Source organism: Musca domestica, unplaced genomic scaffold (assembly GCF_030504385.1).
Source record: "Musca domestica strain aabys unplaced genomic scaffold, Musca_domestica.polishedcontigs.V.1.1 10, whole genome shotgun sequence".
Classification (NCBI taxonomy): Eukaryota; Metazoa; Arthropoda; class Insecta; order Diptera; family Muscidae; genus Musca; species Musca domestica.
The window spans coordinates 8,846,983-8,866,931 of NW_026712115.1; the positions used below are offsets into that span (position 1 = coordinate 8,846,983).

General features: G+C 33.9%; 1 protein-coding gene across 1 annotated transcript; it reads left to right on the top strand.

The window, feature by feature from the left end:
* Nucleotides 1-2,617: 2,617 nt before the first annotated feature.
* Nucleotides 2,618-16,878, top strand: LOC101900320 (juvenile hormone epoxide hydrolase 1). The gene is made up of 4 exons (XM_005182316.4): nt 2,618-2,993; nt 8,980-9,179; nt 15,668-15,866; nt 15,936-16,878. Exons 1-4 carry the CDS (start codon nt 2,799-2,801, stop codon nt 16,716-16,718), a joined length of 1,377 nt encoding a protein of 458 aa, XP_005182373.1. The 5' UTR covers nt 2,618-2,798; the 3' UTR covers nt 16,719-16,878.
* Nucleotides 16,879-19,949: the final 3,071 nt, after the last annotated feature.

Here is a 19,949-nt window from a genome sequence, read left to right on the forward strand (position 1 = left end):
TGAACAAGGTTGAATTAAGTTCAAAGGTCTATTACCTTATTAAAGAATGAATATTAAAGAACATGTGCTGCAGTTTTCATTATATTATGCCAAGATAGTATAAAATTGAATGGTTTAACGAACAAAGGCTACCGGAAGATATCTAAGACGATTTAAACTCTGTATTTGTCTGTTCTTCCACAAAAGTATCATTTTGAAAAAATGTTCAACTATCTCTAATGTAAGACTCTCCCTCTATATCATGAACATCTTAGATGGAAGAATATCTAGAGGTGGAAATCCTCGCCCAGCACATTAGCATAAGTATATACTCAAAAAGTATTAAAACATATTATGCATTTTAGACATTAGTGCCAAGACGAAGAACAATTTTGAAATTCAACTTAGTCTTTAAATACTTTCCTCACTTTATATTTAATTGGTCTTTCGCGCTAAGAGGAAGTAACACGTTTTACCGAATTCCCAATAAATTATTAATTAATTGCATGTGTGATTAATGTGAAACCTTTTGTGATTCTTAGTCATACCAAGAGGATTGCGATAACAATATTATGTGCAAGATATCACATAGAGCTTGGAAATAATTCTTTCAAATTTAAACGAAATTGATTCACATTGAACCATGCTATGTTTATTCAACAAGGATAGATTTGGGATGATGCAATTATGTTCGTTCTAAAATAAAACTAGCTAAGTTTCGAGAATGTTGGTTTGGAAAAGGTTGAAAGTCAGAACATACATGTATGAGTGATAAAGAGGACGTATGAGAAACTTGCATAAAGCAACAGAATTAAAAAAATCTGTTGAATAATGGCGCTTAAATTATAAGAATACCCTATATCGTGTTGTACAGTTATATAAGAACTATACGAAAACGTTGACCTATATGACCATTTATCAATTAGAAAAGGCGTTACCTTATTGAAAACTTCAAATAATTCCGCGGAAAAATTCGGCTTGAGTCTCCACTATATGGGTACTCCATAACTGGAAGTTCGGTTGAAATATGGTCTAAAAAATCGCATTGTCCGTATAATTCAACTTGTTAATGGACCCTTATACAAAATGTTAGTACTTTTCGTACACTATATAGCATCAAGTTCCATTTAATATTTTTCGTGCACTATAAATGCACCCCCTTATCTATAAACTAGATACTCTTAGTGATTCTAATACCAAAAGGCACAATTCCAGCTCTTTTCCCACACTATATACCAAGTTTAGCACCATTTAATACTTTTCATATGTACACCTTATTTCAAGACTTCGCATGCACAACTATCTTAACAGCAAATTTCATTATTAAGAGCACCATTTTGTACAATAATAAGTACTATTCAAAACGATTGATACACTTGAGTACACATTTCCTAAATTACTTCCTTATATCAGGCATACCTCAAAAATTTTGATTCCCACATAAAATGTCAAGATTTTAGGCCCGTTAAAATTTATACATATAGGTATAAGTGTACTTTTCGTACACTTCAAATTCGAATTTCCGTACAACCATTTGGTAGATTTATGATAAAAATCCATCAGTGAATTCTGTTGCTAAGATTCCGCACTCTTGCTCTGTCTGTTCCCCAACATTGCCGTATTTAGTCCATTTCGTACTCTCTTGTACGTCTAAAATGTTTTTCCAAACAACTTATTGCTTATCATAGACAAGCGTACCCACTCAGTGTATACTCTTTACCCTTATATAAGCAATTTCGAAAACGCAGAATTATGTTACCTCTGCCCCAAAGTTAACCTTTGCCTAATTTTCTAGATTCGTGTTTGAACCTTTTCTTCTGGGCGTTTATGAATCTGGTTTTCGTGAACCTACCATACAACGGTAGTGACGTTAAAGACCGAAATTGTTTCAAATTTCGTATTGGAAGATCATATGGGTACTACAACCTATTGCAAAAAATTTCATATACAGGTCCACGTCTTCGTATATGGGGGCTATACGAATAACGATAATATTCGATATTTTGAGGATTTTAGCGACATTATTCACCGGAATTGTTTTAAATTTCGTGTTTGATGTTCGGAATCGATGCTACAGCCAATGAAATTACTTATGCAGGTCCTCGTCTTCATATAGCCCCCATATGACTTCCAAATGACGGAGGGTATTCAAAGTTCGGCCCGACCAAAATTAGGTGCTTTTTTACTTGTTATAATTTAACACGATCGATTTAAAATATGTAAATGATAAATGTTGTTGAGCAGCCTTGATTATATCAACCAAAGTAGATGTGTTTTGCTAAATAAATTTCATTTTCTAATATTGCACAATACTACTATTTTTCATTTTGAGTTTCCATGGAATTGAGAAGTTTAAGTCAAATAATTTCCATTCGTATTGCTAAAAATATCAATAGCCCAGAACATTTTTATAAAACGCGGCTATTGTATATGAACGACATTAATATATTAACACTCTCTTCTTCTCTTATCTAATTTTTGGGATCGTTCATGCAATTCGCATGATGCGAATAAAAAATTGAAAAGCATATGCCGGCTCATGTATGTACGTATGTTTGGAGGTGTGTGCGTTTGGAAATGTATGAAGTGATGTGCTTTTTCAAAAGTTTTTTTTTATTAATTTAACAAGAAACAAATGCTTGAAGTCGCTGTTTCAGTTGTTTTTACCTACTCGAAGCGTTAGGTACATACTAATCGTCTCCGTGCGTTTCGGTGTTCCCCCATCGTCGTCGTATTCGGTAGAAAACGGTCGCAAAAAGACAAACAAACAAAAAACCACAAAAAGCAAGGAGAACGTCATTCCTGCCAAATATCTAGCCATGGGTGTAATGGTCAGAGTATTAATTGCAGGCCTTTGCTTGGGTCTGGCCGCCTTGTATCAGAATTACCGTCTACTAAATCAACCCATTCCTGCACCAAAATTAGACGAGAAACAATACTGGGGGCCAGGTAGTGGAGCTGATTATAAGGAAGATGTTTCCATTAAACCATTCGATATTGCCGCTAAGCCGGAGGTGAGTTTGAGGGTGATATTAGCTGTTTTAGAAGGACTACTGTCTTGGGAAAAATAGTATGACGGAAAAATAAATTTTGTTCGTCTCTTTGGAAAATAAACTTACATTTAAGAGTGCGTAACTAATGCTGGTTAGTTAACCTTGAGGAGAATTCACAAATGATTGCAACGCACAGGTAGTTGATCTAGTAATTGCTGATACTTATATGAGGCAGTGTATGTACAGATATAGACCTTTGGACCCTGTGTATTACTAAAAAATACCAGGGTCCAGTTTTACTGAGATTACAGTGCTCTTATGTTTTTGTTTCAAGCGATGCAAATTTAAATTAGAATTCGCATTAACATTCGTGAGGGCAATGAAATAAAGTTATCCTCCCGAATGTTTTGAAAGTTGACGCTGGGCTCGTAGTAAATACGATCGAACTTTAAATATTTAAAATTATTCCTAAGTATTTAAATTTAAAAATTATTTAATTTTTTGGGTTGTAGTTATGTCCATGTTTTCCACCTACAAATCGACTTTAGGCTACGTCTTAATGTTTTGTGTTCCACTGGTCGACATCAGAAAAAATTGCATAGTTATAACAATTTTACAAAAATATCCTCGTCTAAATAGTTCTTTTGACAGTATCAAAAAGACTGTGTACATTTTTTATCCCCTCCACCATTCTATGGAGAATATATTAACTTTGTCATTCCGTTTGCAACTCCTCAAAATATTCATAATAGGCCATACAAATTATATATATTCTGGATCAGCGTAAAATTCTAAGACGATCTAGCGATGTCCGTCTGTCTGTCTTTCGAACGAATTGAAATAGGAGGCTAAAATTCTGCATACATGCATAGTTTATAAGTAGGCAGGTTAAGTTCGTAAATGTATAGCTCTCATATAACGGTAACATTATTCACCAGAATTGTTTCAAATTTCCTACTGGAAGATCATAATGGGTACTACAACCTAAGATAGAAAATTGTCTGTGCAGATCCACGTCTTCGGTACCTCCCGATACTCCGTATTTTCATGATTTTTGCGACATTATTCACCGTAGTTGTAATAAATTTCGTATTTGAAGTTAGTAATGGGCATTACAGCCTATGACATTCCATTTCGTATACATATCCACGTCTTCGTAGAGTCCCCATAAAACGGTTTTCATTTAAGTGGTAGTTTTCGGAATTTTTTGAAAGTTCGGGCCACAACATAGTTATTTTTTGACTGTCCATAAAAAATAGAACCAATACGTTTATAACAGAATGAATGTTGCAGAATCGCATACGCCATTGTCAGAAAGACATTTAATGATTTGATAATTCCACACGTTTTAACAATTTTACAGAAATTCGTAAAAATGTCGATATCCCAATAATTTTGACTATCAATAAAAAATAGAACCAATAAGTTATAGCAGAATTAAAGATAATCAGAACAACATTTAATCCATTTATTTGCTAATTCCACGCGTTTGAACATTTTTACAGAAATTCTTGGAAATGTCGAATACCAAAAATGGTGACTGTCCATAAAAAATAGAACCAATAAGTTAATAGCACAATGTATGATGCAGAATCGCATACGCCATTATCAGAACGTCTTTAATAGTTGAGTTCTCCACTATTTCTTAAGAATGTGCAATGTCTCGTTCGTGCTGAATGACCTTTATAGACAAAAATAGAATACATAATTTTTCCTTGGCGAAATTTTACCCAAAATATATTAAATTATATTCGAAGCTAATATAACCTTTTATTTACATTTACTTATAAACATTATTATTTATTTGAGTTAAAATAGGAAAAATGCCGGCTACTGGGACATGCCTAACTTAAGCGCACTTACCCTACAAATTTGATTTAGAGTAAAATCAGAATGATTATACTTTGAAGCAAAATTCAACCATTCCAAAATCAAGTCTCACATTACTTATGGGGCTAATAATATCTTACTTTTCTGCTTTAGAATATACTAGCTGAACCCGGTGCGCTTCGCTACCCCTTTTGATTTTATATGCATTCAAAATTTTATTTACGAATATATGTTGGATAAAGAAAAACAAATTTAAAAATTAAAAAAAATATTGCACTAATTTAATGCGTAAATAACCAAAACCATTAGAAAAGCAGTAACATGACATACATACACGAAGGGTTTGTCCTTTGGATTTATTTATTTCATAGCAAATACCAAAGTGCAGGAAACTGCAATTTTTTTAGGTAGAGTGGCATTTCTATTGCAAGTAGTGAATTCGAGATAGCAACATACTTCGCCGTAATAAGCGTATTTCAAATAAATTGTTGTGTTGTTTTTTAGTGTTAGCCTAAGGCGTTGTGGGTCAATGGTTCTTATTAAAATCATATCCCAATCTGATCCGATTTAAATATAATTTAAAAAAAATTACTTTTACACCAAACTCCGCCACACCTTTCATATTTAATTGAAATTGGTGCGTCAAATATGTGAAATCGGCCGAGAATATATATATGGGAGCTATATCCAAATCTTAACTAATTTCCAATTAATTTGTCACATTTATTATTGTAACCAAATTCCGCTACACATTCTGAATTTCATTGGAATCGGTCATATATATCGTGTTTGGTGCATAATATGTATGAAATCGGCCGAAATATATATGTTAGCTATATCCAAACCTCAACTGATTTCAATATAATTTGGCAATTTTTGCTGGTGCCAGATTTTGTCTCTCTCGCTTTGGGTGCATCAAATATGTGAAATCGGCTGAGTATATATATGGAGCTATAATCACATCTGAGCGTATTTGAATATAATTTGTCAAATGTGCATCAAATATGTGAAATCGGCGGATAATATATATGGGAGCTATCCAAATCTGAACCGATTTTAATATAATTTGACTAATTTATTTTCTAATCAAAATCCCGTTACATATTCCAAATTTCTTTGGAATCGAACATACATATCGTGTATGGTGCATAAATCGGTCGAAAATATATATGAGAGCTATATCCAAATCTGAACCGATTTTAATATAATTTGACAAATGTATATTTGTTTTAATTTCCGCTACACATTTCAAATTTCATTGAAATTAGAGATACATAGCGTGTTTGGTGCATCAAATACATGAAATCGGTCGAAAATATATATGGGAGCTATATCCAAATCTGAACCGATTTCATTCATTTTTGCTCCCGATTCCGTTACTTATTTTAAATTCCATTAAATTTGGACATACATATCTTGTTTGGTCCACCAAATACATGAAATCGGCCGAAAATGTATATGGGAGCTATATCCAAATCTGAACCGATTTCAATATAATTTGGGAAATAATTTTTTTTAGATAAAATCTATCACACGTTTCAAATTTCATTGAAATTGGGGATACATAGCGTGTTTGGTGCATCAAATGCTTGAAATCGGCCGAAAATATATATGGGAGCTATATCCAAATCTGAACCGATTTCAATATAATTTGACAAATTTATTTTCGGATCAAATCCCGTCACATATTCCAAGTTTCATTGGAATCGAACATTCATATTGTGTTTGAGGCATCAAATGAACGAAATCGGTCGAAAATATATATTGGAGCTATATCCAAATCTGAACCGATTACAATATAATTTAGCAAACTTATTTTTGTTCCAAATTCCGTTACACATTCCAAATTTGGAGACTGTATCTTTAACCGATCAATAGATATGTGCATATAAAATCTAAATTTTTGGAAGGTACCTCCGATTCTGATGCTATATCTCCAGTTCCAAGTGGAAATTCAAAAATGTATATAGCCTATGTTACTTTCAGGCGATGTTGCAGTATATATGGAAATTTTCAGAAAAATCTATTCAGCAGTTTTCGAGTCCATAAATTACAAACAAACAAACAAACAAACAAACAAACAAACGTACAAACATTTTCCTCTTTTATAGATATAGATTCTTCTTAAATAGAGTGTATAAAAGCCATAAAAACACAAAATATTTCCAACATTTTTACACAAACGCCATTAGCAACATGTTTAAGGGATTCCGGGGAACACATCAAATCTATCTTCCTTTTATTGCTCATATTTTTATTTTATTGCTAATTTCCTTTTTATTTATAAAAATTTTAAAATTGGTGACTCTTTCTTTCTTTTAATGGGGGCAAATTGGTTTGTTTTGACAAATCAGCTGCATTTTCCTCGCAAAAGAGAATAAAACTACCTTACTCTCTCAGAAAGATTTTGCCGGACAATTCCTGCGTATCATTCAGACCCACTCGAGAATGGAATATATTCATCGTCAGTTAAAAAATTGTGCAAGGCTATATAGACCAAGTCTGAAAATGAAATATATCGTAGAAATAGTGTTCTTGTGAGGAACTGAAATAAGAAAAATAAAAAAGGTCTGTGATCGCTCGGTCTATTATTTATCGACAAAAATAAAAAAAAAATATAAGCAGAAACGTCTGAAATTTATTAAGTCACCGCCCATCCGTACATATTCAAAATATCAATATTTCATTAGTACGGTGCTATTGCAAACGGTATGCACGCTGTGTGTCGTTATTGAAATGTCACATTATGTTGCAACAACATAAATTTGTATGTCTCATGCATTTTGCAACATGTTTTTTGTACACACTCTTACACAGATAGATTATTAGATAAATAACTTGAAAAAAAAAAAACTAGCTGATTGGTAAAATGTTGTAAGCGTACCGTAGAAAACTTGTTTGCTTGTCTTGTGGAAAAGTGGTACCACAATGAACATATTGCAAATAATTACAGTTCTGCATGTGAATATTTCAATAATTGAATAAACAATGGTAACATGGCATACTTATACTAACTATGTGAGTGTACATATGCTGTGGCTTATGAAACTTCGGCCAATCTTCACAAACTTGACATAGTTATGAAATATTGTTAAAGATATAACTCATGTGTTCCACAATTGGTCATTAGTATCATCCACCACCAGTAATGTCAAAGTTATATTAGCCATGTTCAAATTGTATGGTCTAATTGCACACTACATACACACAATGTGCAAAAAGTTTTTTTTACCATATCTTAGATTTTCGCCCACTTTTCATTTCACATTTCCCAAATTCTCATTCGTTGCTGGTCTCACTTGCAAACATTTCGAAATTAGACTTCAAATGTTTTAAATAAAAGAATCTAGGCCCATAGATTCACATTTTTCGTTATTCGATGCGACTCTTGAAAAAAAATATATAAAGGAAATTATTAATAACTGTCAAAAGATACGATAACTAATATATTTTGGTTATTTGTTTCTTTTTTTCATATTTATTTATAAACATAAATTGGTTGTTGATAAGTATGCCTCACACACCACCAAACATGTTGTATTGTTTTACTTAACATCGCCGAACTTGAATCCATTGCAATACGGCCAGTGACCTTTTCTCTCAAGTTGTATGAAATTTCCCAAACTCGTTTTCAGATTAGATCGCATTGACCCAACTTTGAAGTTGTTATGTTTCGGCCACCACTTAATTATGCAAAATTTTGTTATTAACCCAGATACGTATCGGGGATTTTTTATTTTCCTCTTTTCTTAATTACTTTTTGACAGGCAAAAAATTGTATATTTTTATAATTTCGATTAAAATCAATGGCATCTTTGAGAAGTAATCGTCTTTCATATTATTTGAAATAACAAATGTCAAAATATCATATATTTTTCAGACTCTTTTGGAATATTGTCGATGTTAGATAATCCTAAAATAAATCGTTTTTATTATTATTATTAGGTAAACTAGGGCCGTCCATAATTAATGATTTTTATATTGTTAAATTTTGAATACATTAAATTAGTTATACAAATAGAAGAATCCAGAAACATCTGTGCTACCCGTAGTAGTTACATACCATCGAGGTCACATTACGAATTTTTATCAGTTTTTAATTTCACATTTGTTTATTGATTTACTCTAACTCCAATTTCCAACAATAATAAATTTCCCATTTTTTTCTCCTCTCCAGATTATTGAAGATCTTAAATTACAACTACAGCGACCATACAAATTACATGATCCATTGGAAGATGTGGCATTCGAATATGGTTTCAACTCGAAATATTTGCAAAAAGTTATCAAATACTGGCGTGATGATTATCTGGCAAAGTGGTCGGAACGTGAAAGTTTTTTGAAAAAATTCAATCATTTCCAAACCGAAATTCAAGGGTAAGTTCAAGTCGATGATTATGAAAATGCCAAAGATAAAAAGAGAAATAAAAAACAAAAAAGCATTAATCGACTAGAGACTAGTGGTAGTTAGTTGTAAGTTTGTCCGCTCCATTTTGGTTAAATAATCTGTTATGAGTAAGCTGTTGGTTTCTTATAAAAACCACATGTTAATGAAGCTATTTCAGTTTACTTTTTCACTTTTCATATTGCAAAACAATTTGCATTTTGATTTTTGCATAGAAACTAGTCTAAGTGGAATGTAAATATGAGTGTAGTCCAATGAGGCGGAGAAATATTTTTGTTTTAACAGCATCCTTGAGGTGTTAATGTAATATTACAGTAAAACATAATATTTAATGAACAATTTAAAATTAGCTTGTGGGCATAGAGAAAATGAGAAAATGATTGTGAAACTGATAACATTGTACTGAGTATCATTAATTAGAAGAATAGTAATATTAAAGAATGTCGAACACGAATAATGCAAGTATATTTCATTACTTAATGTAGCGTTTCCACTGCACTTGATTCGCTCTCTATTCGTTGTTTGACCCTTAACTATGAAAAAACTACATTATTCTTCACACAAAATTACCTGAGCGAACACTCATATTTGTACGTTGTTCAAATCAAATCACTCTCAGAACAACGAAAAAATATGTCCCATCCCTAACAAATGAGAGCATTTATCGAAAAATAAATTATGACATTTAAAAATTAAAAATAGAAAAATTTAATGAAATTTTAAAATTTTTTGGGAAGACTGAAAATTATGAATGAAAACTACAATGTTGAATGGCGTATGTACATTCAAACGAAAGTACATTTTGTTTTCTCTCTCATTCGAGGTACGCATTTTATCCACGAGTTGAAATTTCCACAGAAAACTGCAAACAAAAGAGGCAATATTTTCAAAAACTTTGTATCGGCAGAAAAAATGTTTGACAAGTGTCTCTCCAGCAAAATTTAAAAATAGAAAAATATAAAAATATGTTCAAAATGTCAACATTTACACAAAAAGTTGAAAACGTGAATGAAAATTATAAAATTAATGATATAATAAATCTTTGGGAGAAAAACAATCATTTCTTCTATTCATATTAGTGAGAATTTCATGTATTTTCGTATAAATTCCCATTAAAATCAACAAACAAAATTTTTGAAAAAAGGAATTATTTTACTATGAATTACGAATCGTGCCGTATGAACGGGTTAATTCGTGTACATAATTCTGAGAGCGAACAACGTTGTTCGGTTTCCAATGGAAACATGCTATAAAGAATAAGAAACGGTCTAGTGATTGTTGAGAAATTAAATTGTGCCCCCAGCATTTGACGACCCATGAATATTGAACCCACATATCGTATCTTTAGCTTAGATTAATGTTAGTAGAAATATTGCAATGTGCAAAAGTAAAGCAGAAGGTCTTATAAAAATTTTGAACAATATGAGATATTTGAACTATATGAGACATTTTGTTGTTGCAAAATGGTCAGGCTTAATTCCTTTATTGTTGTTTTTATAAAAACAACGTTTGTTTATTAGTGGAGAATGATGTTTATAAAGATTTATTCATATTTTTGAAGCACCAGAAAGAGTGTACCGATACTAAAAAGTATAGATAACACGGACATTGATTTTCCCCTTCAAGACAGTTATTAATCAAAATTTTGGGGAAGGTACAAAAAGGTTAGGGCAGCTACCTAAGTCTTATCTAAACATTAGTATGTGACATGATGGAACAACATCACATACTACCTGGCATCAATATGAGATTTTTATGTTCTTGTAAAATTTTGAGTATGAACAAATCGGATTTTCATTTCTTATTTTACAGAGGTATTTCTCATATTCTTTACTTTTTGTGGGGGAGATACAAAAACAGAGAGCCAATATTGTCCATTTTCGGACGTGACCTAAGTCATACCTAAATACAAGGTGATATAAACAACTGAACAAAGTCAAACGCTATAACTTTTCCTTTTATTGAATGAAAGCATTATTGAATGAAACGGCCAATGAAACCGTCACAAGCTGCCCGAGTGTTCCTCTGTGGTATTTTGGTCCGGCGAAGCGCTGGCTTGAGGTGATCGACACTTGGGTATTTTTAGTGTCAACCTTGCTTTCCAAAATACTCCAGACACAATAGTCCAACGGATTGGTACCCGAAGATTTTGGTGGCCATTGTGCGCTGGAAATGAAGCGAGGAACCTTATTTTGTATTCATTCTTAAGTGGCACGTGCTGCGTCCTGTTGGAATGTCCAAGGTCTTCGGCCACCATCATGGCTGGCGCTTGAGTTCTGGTGGCCAACCGAAGGTGCACATTTTTAGCTGACCTCTTTGGCAAGTAAACATGATCATTTTGTTTATTTACAAACTGCTGGACAACGGATGTTTTCTCATCAGAGAAAACCAAATTCGGCAGTTCACCACTTTCGGCCAAGAGAAGCAACTCTTTAGCTCCTTTGTGTCCATTTTCTTTCTGTTGCGGTGTAAGTTCTTGCACTTTTTGGAATTTCAATGGCTTTACCCCGAGCTCATTTTTCAATATTTGCCGAATGGAATATTGCGATATGTTCAGCTCTCCAGCGATTTTTCGGCTTTTTTACTTTTCGAACCATTTCTGCTGATGTTGCTGTTTTGTTCCGTCCGACATCGGGCTACGCTACCAGTATCACGATAACGAGCTATGGTACGAGACACAAAAGATTTATTCATATTTATATCCTGGAGTGCTCTAACGATAGCCACTTGGGGTTTTCCAGTCAAATATAAAGAAATCACACTATCACACTTGAATTGCATCACGAATAACTTTTTTCCTGGGAAATTCTCACCAAAATGCCTTTGTCCGCTTGTAAACAATATAATGAGCTGGAATAATTTTAACAGCTGTCGGACGAGCGGCTTAGAAATGACAGCAGTCTGAGGTTGGTGGCAGTTTTTTCAGCTCACCCTGTATCCAAATCTGAACCGATCTCCATAAAATTAAGCAAAGGTATTTCTGAGCAGTATTTGATATATTTTCCCAAATATCGTTGTTACAGAGTGCATACTTCGGCTGCGGAGAACACAAATAACAAATCGGATGAACAATATATATGGGAGCTATAGCTTTGTGATTCTTGTTTCTAAGCTCAGTTTGGTCGTATGAGCCAAATTCCATCCTATACAAATAAACCCACAAAGACATAATACCCTGACCAAATAGACTTCTTTTGGAGTACGCCACGCCAACACCTTTAATTTGTATTCGATTTCGAAATTTTATCCATACAATATAACGGACTCTGCCGCATCATGGAATGTTTAAAACATATATGTTAGAAATTAGTAACCTGCCCTTGTCCTCTTAGGTTAATTCATCTACGTTTCTGATTTCAACACAAGGATTAATTAAAAATCCAAATAATTTTAAGCAAATTTTCTAAACTTAAGTCAATTTCCCAGTATTCCATTAATTTTGTGTTGATTTTTTGCGAGTGTATTTATCTGTCTTTAATTTTGATTTGGTTTCCTAATTATGTATGCACAGAAGCTCCATACATTGTATCAACATGCGCAGCGTCAGCTGCTTGGTGGGCCATTGACCACTTGGTGCATTTTTGGTCAGCTGTAGGTTAAGCTATTACGGCGACCATACCGATAAATTTTAATGATTGTTATTGATATGTTTACAATTATTTTGTACACACAACATCCACCACTTATAAGTCCATTAAAAATTTTTATTCAAAGTTTATAGTTCAAGGTGCGTTCAAACACACCTGATGGTAATTGGCGGAGGGGACGTGTTTTATTCAAAATACTTTCCGCCAATCGACGACGAACAGTAGCCGTTGATTGAATTTCAATTATGTTTTTGTTTTATTGGATTTAGGTTTGCCAATTTATCAATAAAATGTGATAAGAAACGTGCTGAAGCACGTCCAAAGATTCGAGAAGATTCTATAAAGTTTGGGTGTTTATTTAATGGCTGGTGAATCTGTTGTTCTATCGTAAAACTTTGGTAGTTAAATGTTGATAAGAATAGTAGACATAATTTAAAAATAGCTCAATTAATGACTTGACTAAATTTAGTATGACCCTGCATATGTGATAGCAATTGAGACTTTTGGAATTTGAATCCCATATGGTTTTAGGGTTGATATTAAAAAAAAGGAAATAAAATAATTATAGCATATCAGAAGGGAAATATTACGTGTCAAAATTTGGATTATAAGATTCTGCTGTGTAATGATACATTTAGACATCGTCATTTTAATTATATTTCACAACAGGTTAAGATTGGCTACTTTATTTGCCCCATCTATTTGTTCACAAATCACATATGACCTTTAAATTGTGCCCATACCCTCGAAAGCATGCTCGTTCTTATTCGAGTGAAATCGAAAACAGAATAGGCTCGATTTTTTCTATTCCCTACAGTTCTCCCTCTCAAATTCGAGTAGAGAGTGGAACTCAGTCGAACTAAAACAAATAAAAGAAGCAGTTAGTTTGGCCGGACGGTCTTTAAATCCCCTTTACTATTTAGAAAGATATTGCAAATTTTCAAAACAAAAGTAAATCAAAAAAAAATATACGAAGACATGGATCTGTACAGGATGAGATAAAAATCTGCCACAAAGTCAATCGCCATAATTTTTAAATTTTTTTAATATTTTATTGAATGAAAACAAAAAATGTCGGAAATAACATTAATTTTAGAATAAGTTTAGATTTGTTCGAATTGGTCACCTTTGGCACGAATTATGACCTTCAAACGGCAAATGAAACCGTCAAACGAATGTTGCTCTGCGGTATTTTGACCCATTCCCGGCGAAGCGCTTGGCATTTTTTAGTGCCAACCTTGCTTTCTAAAATACTCCAAACACAATAGTCCAACGGATTGGTATGCGGAAATTTTGGTGGCCATTGTGCACTGGAAATGAAGCGAGGAACCTCATTTTGTAACCATTCTTGGGTGGCGTGTGCTGAGTGCGATGTTGCAGGGTCCTGTTCGAATGTCCAAGGTCTGCAACAAAAATGTTTGTGTGCCCAAGGCTTTAATACACCCTCCAGAATATTTTCGCAATCATTTTCGCATTTATTCTGATGCCACGGTCAATTAATACGAGCGGAGAGCAACCATCGTCTGTTATGACGGCCCACGTCATCACCATGGCCGGCGCTTGAGTTCTGATGCCCAACCAAAGTTGCATATTTTCAGCTGACCTCTTTGGCAAGTAAACACGATCATTTTGTTTGTTTACAAACTGCTGGACAACGAATGTTTTCTCATCGGAGAAAACCAAATTCGGCAGTTCACCACTTTTGATCAAGCTAACAACCCTTTAGCTCTTTTGAGTCTATTTTCTTTCTGTTGCGGTGTAAGTTCTTGCACTTTTTGGAATTTCATTGGCTTTACCCCGAGCTCATTTTTCATTCACGAGCCATTTTTCGGCCACTGCAACGCGGGTTTCGATCAAGTCGCTTCTTTACTTTTCGAACCATTTTTGCTGATGTTGCTGTTTCCTTCCGTCCACTTCCTTGACGTCGAACTACGCTACCAGCATCACGGTAACGAGCGATGGTACGAGACACAAAAGATTTATTCACATTTAAATGCTGGAGCGCTCTAACGATAACCACTTGTGGTTTTCCAGCCAAATATAAAGAAATCACACTATCTCGCTTGAATTCCATCACGAATAACTTTTTTTTGGGAAATTCTCACCGAAATGCTTTTGTGCGCTTGTAAAAAATATAATGAGTTGTCACTTGAATAATTTAAACAGCTGTGGTGTGGCTTAGAAATGACAGCAGTCTGAAGTTGGTTGCACTTTTTTCATCTCATCCTGTATATGCAATTTTTGTCATAGGCCAGTCCGATATTCAAATACGAAACTTGAAACGATTCCGGTTAATAATATCGCTACTCATTGCCTCTGCAGTTTTTCTTTTCTTGACTTTGGTGTACAAAACAGAAGAGTAGAGAGTGATCTTCTTATAAATCTCGCACTTTCGCTCACGAGCAAGTTTCACTCCTGAGTAAAAACGCGTCAATCTGTACTCTGTCTCAAACTGCCACACCTCACAGCAAAGCCTAATATTTCTGGTTAAACTTCTACCTCTAACAAATAAATTTTGATTCCTTGCACCATGGGTTGGGGTACCAAAGCAAAACGAAATCTTGGGCTCCAAAAAATAACACAAAAGGCCTGAATTGGAAGTTGTGACTCCTAAAGTTTTAAGTATATTTCGCCAATGCGCCAGCTTTATCATATCCTTCTACGTAGTACAATTCTGGCGCCCAAAGCAAAATAGGTTTTCTGCATTCTAGAACCACGCCTTGTTAAAAATCTCTTTTAGATGTTTTGTCTGCAATGAAAGTCAATAAAGATCTGTCATGTAGTGTTTAAAAAATATTTATTTATCTCGCTGTTATAGTGAATACAATGTGTCCATCTAATCTCTAATTTGAAATTTTTGTTTTTTATTCCAGATTGAAAATTCATTTCATCCATGTAAAGCCCAAGAAGACTGAAGGTAAAAAGGTATTGCCCTTACTCTTATTGCATGGCTGGCCAGGCTCTGTACGCGAATTCTACGACATTATTCCCTTGTTGACGACACCCAATGACAAGAGTGACTATGTCTTTGAAGTTGTTGCTCCCAGCTTGGTAGGTTATGGTTGGTCGCAGGTAAATTATAATTTGTCCTCCACACACGCAATTTTCATATACTCAAGTATGCATTCTCCAATTTTTTAGCCTGCTTCTAAGAAAAACTTTGGTCCAGCTGAGATGTCTGTTGTGATGCGCAATCTTATGTTGCGTTTGGGTCACAACAAATTCCTCATCCAAGGCGGTGACTGGGGTTCCATTATTGGCTCCAACTTGGCCTCCCTATTCCCCGAAAACACACTTGGATACCACTCTAATATGTGCGGCACCATGAGTCCTGTTAGCATGATTAAAATGCTTGCTTCCAACTTCCTACCAAGCTTCTTCTATGAAAAACAATATTCGAAATTCTTTAAACCTTTGGGCGATTTCTTCGGCTATATGATGGAAGAAAGCGGCTACATGCATCTGCAAGCCACCAAACCTGATACTATTGGTACTGCTCTGGCCCATAATCCAGTTGGCTTGGCTGCCTACATCATGGAAAAATTCTCCACGTGGACCAATGTTGAATTCAAACATTTACCCGATGGTGGCCTGACCAAACGTTACACTCTCGACGGTCTGCTCGACAATGTTATGATCTATTATCTGACCAATTCAATCACGACCTCTCAACGTCTCTATGCCGAAGCATTCAACAAGCCACAAATGGAACTGCAAATGGATCGTGTTGCAGTTAAAGCACCAACTGGCTGTGCTCGTTTCCTCCATGACCTCTGGCACACAACCGATTGCCAGTTGAAAGACAAGTTCGTGAATTTGGTTACAAGCACATACTACGAAGATGGTGGCCATTTCGCTGCAATGGAGTTGCCACAAGTATTGTACAATGATTTCATCGAATTTGTTAAGAAAGCTAATTTATAAATTTGATCGATATGTTAATTATAAATTATTATTTTGTTTTTCTATTAATAATTGTGGATGTGATTCAAAATATTTCATAGTTAGTTGGTTAGTTTTTTTGGAATGTTTTATAACTTTTGTTTTTCATGGAATGAAATATATTTTATAAAACAACAACAAAGGTTATAAAGTTTAACTTTAATTCTGAAATACACTTGATAGACTAGTACGTTGTATGGTTGGTATATGATTTATGAAAAATTGAAGGGAAATATATAAAATATATTCGATTCGTTAACAATCTTGTTTAGCAATCATATTCGACACAACACATCAAATTCAGCCTCTGTCAAATGTTGTCCGATTTAAATATATATATATATATATATATATATATATATATATATATATATATATATATATATATATATATATATATATATATATATATATATATATATTTAAATCGGACAACATTTGACAGAGGCTGAATTTGATGTGTTGTGTCGAATATGATTGCTAAACAAGATTGTTAACGAATCGGATGAAACGCATATATGGGAGTTATTTTATTCAAAATTTCATATATATATTTCAAGATTGAATTCGGTCATATGAGCCAAAATCAATTGTATTTTGTCACATATTAAGCATTTAGCGTACAATAAAAGTGAAATTGAGCGTACATATCTGTAACTGATTATCAGCAATTTCAATAGATTTCGTCTCTGGGCCAAACAAATGTGCTGTCCAACATTTCAATCCCACTCCCAATCGAACATGAATGCGACAAATATAGAAAGACCGGCAGACGAATGTACGTATATAAATCGACCCCGAACGTGTTTCTATGGAGTTCGTCAAAAGGAACTATGGACCTACTCATCATAATAATCTGTACCACAGTGTGGTGCACACAGAATATGCCTGTATCCATAATATTTATTTATACTATGCTATTAAGTATTTGTTTTTAGATTAACTATTAAAAAATATCACTCGGTTTTGTCGACAGATGTATACCCTCAGCCCTCTTGAACCTCTGTGGAGTGGGTTTTTAAAGAATGGGTCTATATTGTCCATTTCGTATCGGACCTAAATAATTAGACCTAGATATAGCAAGTTGTAAAGAATCGCTGAGTTGTTTCGCAATTTATGGCAGATAAAAGTATTGAAAATTGTGTCCCTTTGTGGGTGAAGTACTAGAAGGGGTTCGCAGATATATAGCATCTTCACAACAGATCTTGTGTTAACAAAAATGATTGTGTGTGTGTGAAATTTGAGAGTTGGATGCTTATTTCGCTTATTTTGAGCGTTTCGTTTTTCAAAATCTTGAACACTATGTGGAGCAGGTAGCCAAAGAAATGGTCCGATCTCTACCATCTTTATAAAACATCTTGTATTGATGGGAAGATTAAGATGTACCATGTCTGGAATAGAATCGGATGTTGATTTCGGTTTTTATGAACTTCACGGTGTACTAACAGGTGCTAGTTATATGGCTGAAGGCAATTTAGAACTAGAACTGTTTCTGAAGATTGAACTTCGATTGCAGTATTCGTCTGCAACAAATAACATAAATTAAAAACAAGTTAAAAAGCAGTAAGTTCGGCCGGGCCGAACATTGAATACCCTCCATCATTTGAAAAAAAATTGGAAAAATTCAAAAAAAATCCGTTAAAATTTCTGTTAAAATCTTAAAAAACCGAATAAAGCCGTTATATTGGGGTCTATAAGACGTGGACCTACATAAACACTGTTTGTCATAAGCCATTACCATATTCAAATTCGAAACTTGAAATAAACGGTGAATAATGTGGTTAAAATCATCAAAATACTGTATATAGGGAGGTACCGTTATATCGGAGCCATACGAAGAGCTGGACCTGCATAGAAAATTTTCTGTCACAGGCTGTAGCATCCATTACGAACTTCAAATACGACATCTCAAACAATTTCGGTGAATATTGTACCTAAAATCGTCAAAATACCGAAATACCATTACGAACTATAAATACGTAATTCGAAATTACTCCGTTGAAAAATGACGCTAAAATCATCAAAATATCGAATATTGGGAAGTACCGTTATAAAAGGGCTATACGAAGACGTGGACCTGCACAGACAATTTTCTGTCTTAGGCTGTAGTATCCATTTTGAACTTCAAATATCAAATTTGAAACAATTCCGGTGAATAATGTCGCTAAAATCATCAAAATACCGAATATCGGGGGTACCGTTATATGGGGGCTATATGAAAACATGGACCTTCATCACCTATTTACGAACTTAACCTGCCTATTGACAAAATAAACATGTGTGCAAAATTTTAGCCTTTTATTTCAATTCGTTAGCGTGATTACAACAGACAGGCGGACATCGCAAAATCGACTTAGAACTTTACGCTGATCAAGAATATATATACTTTCTTGGGTCTGACATGAGTATTTCGAGGAGTAACAAACGGAATAAAAATATGTTAGTTGTTGCAGCCGAATACTGTGATGGAAGCGTGGGTTGGTTATTAGAAAATAAGTTTTCTGCGGAACTAGAATCGGTGAAATTATAACCGTGTGCAATAGCTAAAGTTTTCTTCTCTTTAGGGAACCATATCCGCATTCAAATTTTTCAAATACCTTATAAATTTTATCAACCACTGGCAAATGCCAAATAGTTTTTCAATTTGTTAAGTTTGACAAAATTTCTTAATCCGAGGAGGACACTACTAAAACCGTTGCAGAATGGACTAACCTCAAATTTTTCTGCCTAAAACTATTTTAACGTCTCCATATGTAAACCCTAGAAACCGACAGTGAACTTAATTACAAATTTCAGCTCTACCCCTTCACCCAATAACAAATTTAGTAACATATTCAAACCAATATGCATCTTCTTCATCTACATCCTCAACACCAACAGTAATCCAAAATTAGTACCATTTAGAACTTTTGTAAATTATTTGCAAAACCCCAACCAGATGCCAAAATAGAGTTCAATATATAATTTCGAGATTCCAGTTTTATACAACTACAGTACACGTTTCTAAAACCACATCCATATCTTAAGCACAGATACAGTGATCCATTATAGAACCCTTTAATACTTTCAGTATAATTATAATACACATTTTCAAAAAAAAAAAAAAAAATAATAAAAAAAAACTATATATCAATCCCACTTATCAACAGAGACCTTAATATCAAATTTGAGAATTCCAGCCCCATACATTCGCCCAATACCCAATTTAAAACC

Excerpts from the sequence above, each read along its gene's own strand:
- LOC101900320 (XM_005182316.4), top strand. The coding sequence starts at position 2,799 with ATGGGTGTAATGGTCAGAGTATTAATTGCAGGCCTTTGCTTGGGTCTG. Across the intron at positions 2,994-8,979 it reads ATATTGCCGCTAAGCCGGAG|ATTATTGAAGATCTTAAATT; the intron begins GTGAGTTTGAGG and ends TCTCCTCTCCAG. Across the intron at positions 9,180-15,667 it reads TTCCAAACCGAAATTCAAGG|ATTGAAAATTCATTTCATCC; the intron begins GTAAGTTCAAGT and ends TTTTTATTCCAG.